Here is a 6918-nt window from a genome sequence, read left to right as displayed (position 1 = left end):
AAAGTGTGGGAGTGTAAATAACAATATTGTACAATCTACAGCAGCAGTAGTGTGTAATATATACAGATGATGTGATGACTGACAGTCCTGATAATGCAGCACTTATAGATATGAAGCAGTGAATATAATTATGGTGAGGTGTTAATCAGGGTGATTGTCTGGGGAAAGAAACTGTTCCTGTGTCTGGTAGTTTTAGTAAGTAAAGTTCTGTAGCACCTGAGAGAAGGGAGGAGCTGAAAGAGGGTGTGTCCAGGGTGTGACGGGGCAGTGGTGATTTTTACTGCCCAGTTTCTGGTTCTTGTGTCGTACAAGTCCTGGGGGGTGGGCAGGGGGGCACCAGTTATTATTTCTGCTGTTTTTACTGTGTGCTGCAGTCTGTTTCTGTCCTGTTTTGTTGCTGCACCAAACCAGATGGTGATGGATGTGAACAGGACAGATTCAATGACTGCAGTGTATAACAGCATCAACAGCTCCTGTGGCAGACCAAACTTCACTAAGTGATGTAGAAAGTACATCCTCTGCTGGGCCTTTTTGATGATGGAGTTTATGTTGAACTCCCATTTCAGGTCTTGGGAAATGGTAGTGCCCAGAAACTTGAAGGTCTCCATTTACATTTACATTTACAGCATGTGACAGACGTCCTTATCCAGAGCGACGTACATAAGTGCTTAAATCTCTAACATTGAATACATTAATGCTGGATCACTAAGTTACATACTTAAGATACCATGAGTTTAAAACATTTGTTCAGAGTTACAATGAAAAAGTGTCAAAGGTTTTTTTTTTTTTTTTTTTTTTTTTTTTAAATTGCAAAAGATAAGGAAAGAAGTGCTAGTTGAAGTGTTTCCTGAATAAGTAGGTCTTCAACCGCCGCTTGAAAATATCCAGTGACTCAGCTGTCCGGACCTCTAGGGGAAGTTCATTACACCACCTTGGTGCAGAACAGAGAAGAGTCTTGTAGTAAACTCCACAGATGACACCGGGCTGTTGGATATTGTGAGGGGGGTGTGGTGTTGAGGGGTCTTTCCTAAAGTCCACTATCATCTCCACAGTTTTGAGGGTATTTAGCTCTAGTGTTCTTTTGGCTTTTCTGATCTCCTTTGTCAGTAGGTTCCTGACCTGCTTATACAGGGCTTTGTCCTCCCCTCTGTAGGCATCTTCCTTGGCATGTCAAAGTTTTTTCAGTTTGGCTGTGAACCATGGCTTGTTGTTACTGTATTTGCAGAAGGTTTTGATTGGCACACACACGTCTTCACAATAACTGATGTAAGACGTCATCACTGATACTCCAATCAGTGCAGTCAGTACAGTCTGTAGTTCCTGCTTTGCCTCACTGGTCCGTCTCGTCACTGTTTTTACTACAGGCTTAGTAGATTTTAGAGATGCCTGAGAGGTGGATATTGGGGAAGTCTAGATTTAAAAAAAGACAATTTCTTGTGTTATGACTTGATAATTGATAATAAATTACTAAGTAGTGTTATTGATCCTAGTGGTGTGATTTAGTATACAGCTCATCACACACTGTACTGAGGAGTGAATGAGAACAGTCCATTTGTGCACTACACACTCTTCAGTAAATGGTGTCTGTGAGCACAAATTGTATGCTAAGGTTACCATATCAACTGGGTATAGCTCTGTGTGTGTGTGTGTGTGTGTGTGTGTGTGTGTGTCTGTTATAGGGTGGTTCCATACACTCATGGGTAAAGTGTAATCTTTTGTGATTAATAGCTGTGTGGCTCACAGTACAACACACTTCTTTTTCTCTGTGCTATAACCCCAGATGGGAAAAGTGGTAATATTGTGTGTGTGCTGTTTGTGTGTGTGTTGTTTGTGTTTGTTTGCTTACCTTATCTTGGCAGTGCTTACACACACACAAACACACTTCAATGTATGTAGGGTATGTAGCAGGGCCTTAAATTCTTCTCTCCTGCATTCACTTATATTGTGTCCACACAGACTCTCTTTTTCTAAGAGTGACGTGTGTGTGTGTGTGTGTGTGTGTGTGTGTGTGTGTGTGTGTGTGTGTACTCAGGCATTGTGTACACTGTTACATATTCCTCCTCTGTCTGTCTGTGTGTCTGACTCTGTCTTTGACACACACACAGTCTCTTTTTCTGAATGGAGTGTTTGTGCACTCACTCAGCCATTGTATACACTTTTTATCCTTCTATTCATTCCTCAATGGTTCTTTGTTATAGTTTGAATGTTTCACACAGTGATGACACACACACACACACACACACACACACACACACAATAATTTAATGAGTGGTATACATTGAAAGAGAGTCTGTGATTGGTTAATTTAGGAATAACGGCTGGGTCATTGGCGTGAGACTGTCTGTGGAGCAGGTCCTTATTTGCAGCTCCAATAATTGTTGTGTGGACTCAGTCCTCTTTAGTTTAAAAGTAAAAATTATTTCTAAACGTGTAATTTCTGCATTCACAGGTCAATGTCACACAAAACTCCGCTCACTATTATTATTCTTCTGAGCTGAAATATGGAGGACACCAAGCTGTGTAGCGTGTGTAAGACTTGCACATTGTGGAGCAAGCTTGGAATTAGCTACATAAATAAGTCAGTGTATGAAGGTCTAGATGACGATTTGTGTAAGCATGCGAGAGAGAACCTAAACAAGCCATGTCCTGATTGGCTGAAGATCCAATCTGTGTGATTAGATTGAGGTGAGTGCATTTTAATGCCAAGTGTAATTGCAGCGCTGAAATTATGTATGCAGTAACATCTTTCTCTTGGCAACTCAACCATGCAGGTCATTTGTGTTCAACACAAACAACAACAGTTGAAACAACAGCACCACTTTTTCCCAGAGCAGTCTGTATTTCTCTCCAAGCTGTTTGTGGGTTTTACTTTGTGTCCTGAACAATTCTTCTGGCAGCATTGGGTGAGATCTTTCTTGTTCTACGTGACCATGGCTTAGTATCAACAAGTTATTTACTGCATCTTTATCAGAGTGTGAACAGCACTGACTGGCATTTTCAAGACCTTTGTTGAGACCTTTTTATATCCTTTTCTTGCTTTATAAAGTTCCTCTACCTTGTTACGCAGGTCCATTGGCAGGCCTTTTGTCTTCCCCATGGTGCAGTATCCAGCCAAGTCAGTGCATCACCTCATGAGCTGAGAAACTCACTGAATATTTATATACAGACACTAATTGCAATTACAATAAATCACAGGTGTGGAAACGTCCCTTTAATAGACATTTAAAGCTCTGTGTGTAAAACTGTGTGTTTATAATGTGGCCAAATATTCAGGGAGGTATAAACTTTTGATCAGGTTGTTTAGGTGATTTCAGTCATCATGAGGGTTTAAAAAGGAGTCAAACAACTATGTGATCATTAGTGACTGCACATGACCACAATCCTTAAATAAAAAAAAGTCTTTGGTTTTATCAGTCATATTGAGCTGTTTTTGTCACATTGAGCTGTCGATGGTTACACACAAATCACCCACTGTAGACCTGCACTCAGTATCCTCACAACCACTGATGCAACCAACTACAGCTGAGACATCAGAAATTTCTAAAGGTGGCAGTACAGTAGCTAAAGTCTGCAGTGTACAGGGGAAAGAGACAGAACAGTCCCATGTGGAGCTCCAGTGCTGCAAATCACTCTGTCTGACACACTGCTGCAAGATTACATACTGTGGTCTGCCAGTCAGATAGTTCACAATCCAGGACATGAGGAAAGCATCCACTTGCACCGCTGCACAGCTGTCAGTAGATCTGATCGAATGGTGTTAAAGGCACTGGTGAAGTAAAAAAAAAATTCTGTGCTTTCCGATCTGTCAGGTTTAGTGGAGGCTCGGTTCAGCATGTAGATGATGGCGTCCTCAACTCCCAGGTGGAGCTGGTAGGTGAACTGAAGGGGGTCTGTAAATGACCTATCCATGGGCTTGAGCTCTTTCTGCAATAGTCTGTGTAAGATCTTCATGATGTGGGGCGTTCTAGGCCTGTATTCCTTGGGGTTACTCGGGTGTTGTGACTTTGGAATAGGGATAAGGCAGGATGTCTTCCATAACAGATTATGTTCACTGGCCCGAACAACACCACCATCAACACCTCCGCTGTTGGACCTTTGAAAACCTGTGATGGTCCTCATGCTACTTAAGTTCCCTCATTAGGTTCCTCATTAAGTTCCCTCTGTACTTTCTTTACCTCCTCTCTATCTGCCCCCTGAACACCCTCTTCTTCAATTTCAGGGTGGCCTTGATATCCTTTGTTACCCACAGCTTTTCAAAAATTCTATAATCTTACTTGTCTTTGCATTGATCATATATGTTTTAAATACTATGTGCTATTTATTTCTTTATTTATTACGTATTTTGATTGCTTTTTTCTTTCTTTTGTTGATCTTGAAAGAAAAAAGTCTCTCTCTCTCTCTCTCTCTCTCTCTCTCTCTCTCTCTCTCTCTCTCTCTGCTCTGCATGCTTGTTTATCTCAATCTCAGAATCTTTTCATGTCTTTCCTTTCTCTCCTCAGGTTGGAACTGTAGAACTTCACTTCCTGTACATTTTGGACCATACATGCTAACAGAGTGTCTCACAGCATCGCCTCATCATAAAGTTATATGCCTTGAGTTTTTACTTTTGTGATTATCGTGTCACTCATTAAAAAATGGACAGTGATGTTTTACGACATCATTTTCTGAAGGATCTGCGAAGTGAATGTGTAGTAAAGAGTTTACTGGTGAAATACACTTTCTAAATTAGCAGGCTAGCACAATAAAGGAAGTAGTGGTGTTGTGTTGTTGCCATGCCAATCCTGAAGCAGCTGATCTCAGGTTCGTCCGGGTCAAGACACCGCTCTCATGCTGACCTGACGGTGGAGATGATTAGCGCACCTCTTACTGATTTCCGCCACACCATGCACATTGGCCGTGGAGGAGATGCCTTTGGAGACACGTCTTTCCTCAGCAGGCAACACGAATCATCTAGTCAGGTGCAAAAGAATGGCATTCTGCCACAGAGGTTTAAAGGAAGTAAACGCTCAAATTTTGAGAGAAACTCCAGTGCTACGAGCTACATGCTCCAGGCTAACAGTGCTGTCTCCCTTCCTTATGTCAGAGAACATCAGGACGTGACATTCCACCTTCCACAAAGCACCTCCTTAAATTTTCCAGATATGAACGGAAAAGCTACAGTGATGAGTGGGTGGAGCTTAGAAGGGGAGAAGCAGCATTTTAGGGAGCCCAGTGAGCTCACCATGTTCACACCACCCTCTAGTAGAGGAATGAAACATGCAGAGTCCATGCTGTCCTTCCACATCGACCTCGGGCCCTCCATGCTTGGAGACGTCCTCGGTGTCATGGACCAGACTGAGCATGACCAGACGGATCTCACAGAAGCTCAGAGGCAGGGCAGGAAGGTGTCGTGCCCCATCAAGGGTGTGTTCAAGTCCAGCCCTGGATTAAAGGAGGAGAAAACACAAAAAACACATGAGAGTGAGACATGTAGCCCGACATACAGCTTTAACATCAACGATAAAGACTTCCTTTTCATGGATGAAGATGAGGATGAGATTAGAGTTTAAATAAGATCTCATCAATGCTTAACACACCACATGGGTGGAGTTTCATGCTTGGCTATTCATTACTCCAATGAGAATCAATGCATCTCCATGAGCTACTTTGTGTGGATGTGGAAGTGCTGAGGAGCATTAAAGTGAACTCACTTTGTCACTCGCCATAGCTAGAAAAACTTCACATTGAATCTCATGTGAATGAGTAAATGACGTCATTTGGAGCCGGAGTCTGTGTGTTGTGAGGCGAAGCCGCAGCATCAAACTCCCACCCAAAATCCTGCAGACCCAATCAACCATAACGACACGCCACGTATTTATAGCATCAAATTACTAGCTAAAATCTAACTTATCACAAAAACCAACAATTGAACACATATCAGCGTGATAGCAGCTACCTTAAATGACCAAAAGCCATCGTTCGGAAAATTGTATTGAACGTGTAATTTTTTTTTTATTACGACTCCCATTCGTTTCCATGGAGAGGGCAGATTTATGACCTGTACTGCTATGCAATTTAGGAGCGTCCTAATCGAGACACACCTGATATAAGTGCCCTGCTTTACAGGTTCCACACACAGTCCACACAAACACTGGAAAAGTGGGTACATATAATATAGACATTATAGCCTACATGTAATATAGACATTATAGACTACATGTAATATAGACATTATAGCCTACATGTAATATAGACATTATAGACTACATGTAATATAGACATTATAGCCTACATGTAATATAGACATTATAGACTACATGTAATATAGACATTATAGACTACATGTAATATAGACATTATAGCCTACATGTAATATAGACATTATAGACTACATGTAATATAGACATTATAGCCTACATGTAATATAGACATTATAGACTACATGTAATATAGACATTATAGACTACATGTAATATAGACATTATAGCCTACATGTAATATAGACATTATAGACTACATGTAATATAGACATTATAGACTACATGTAATATAGACATTATAGCCTACATGTAATATAGACATTATAGATTACATGTAATATAGACATTATAGACTACATGTAATATAGACATTATAGCCTACATGTAATATAGACATTATAAACTACATGTAATATAGACATTATAGCCTACATGTAATATAGACATTATAGACTACATGTAATATAGACATTATAGCCTACATGTAATATAGACATTATAAACTACATGTAATATAGAGCGGCTCATTTTAAAATTCAGGCTACGCCACTGTTATAGCCAGATTCCCCATTAGATCTTTTTATGAGACGTATCAGTGATGATAATGATCTCATTTCTAATAGGAAAAAACATTATGCAACCAAGGCCAAATAATCACAAACAGAAATGATTAATTCAT

At 40.5% G+C, this 6918-nt stretch overlaps 1 protein-coding gene across 2 annotated transcripts in view; it reads left to right on the top strand.

The window, feature by feature from the left end:
- Positions 1 to 6235, top strand: part of LOC132861284 (cdc42 effector protein 4-like) — a 7613-nt gene extending 1378 nt beyond the window's left edge. Inside the window, exon 2 of one of the 2 annotated variants that reach the window (XR_009649914.1) lies at positions 2450 to 2638. Coding sequence is in view for 1 of the 2 variants with exons in the window: in XM_060892736.1 (XP_060748719.1) it covers positions 4773 to 5549 (777 nt within the window). In the remaining variant the exon portion in view is untranslated. Of the gene's footprint in view, positions 1 to 2449; positions 2639 to 4499 lie in introns of those variants that run through there. The other variant, XM_060892736.1, reaches the window with a different exon arrangement.
- The last annotated feature ends 683 nt before the right edge of the window (positions 6236 to 6918 follow it).

Source organism: Tachysurus vachellii, chromosome 2, assembly GCF_030014155.1.
Source record: "Tachysurus vachellii isolate PV-2020 chromosome 2, HZAU_Pvac_v1, whole genome shotgun sequence".
Lineage (NCBI taxonomy): Eukaryota > Metazoa > Chordata > Actinopteri > Siluriformes > Bagridae > Tachysurus > Tachysurus vachellii.
This window is presented reverse-complemented; position numbering and strand designations above follow the sequence as displayed.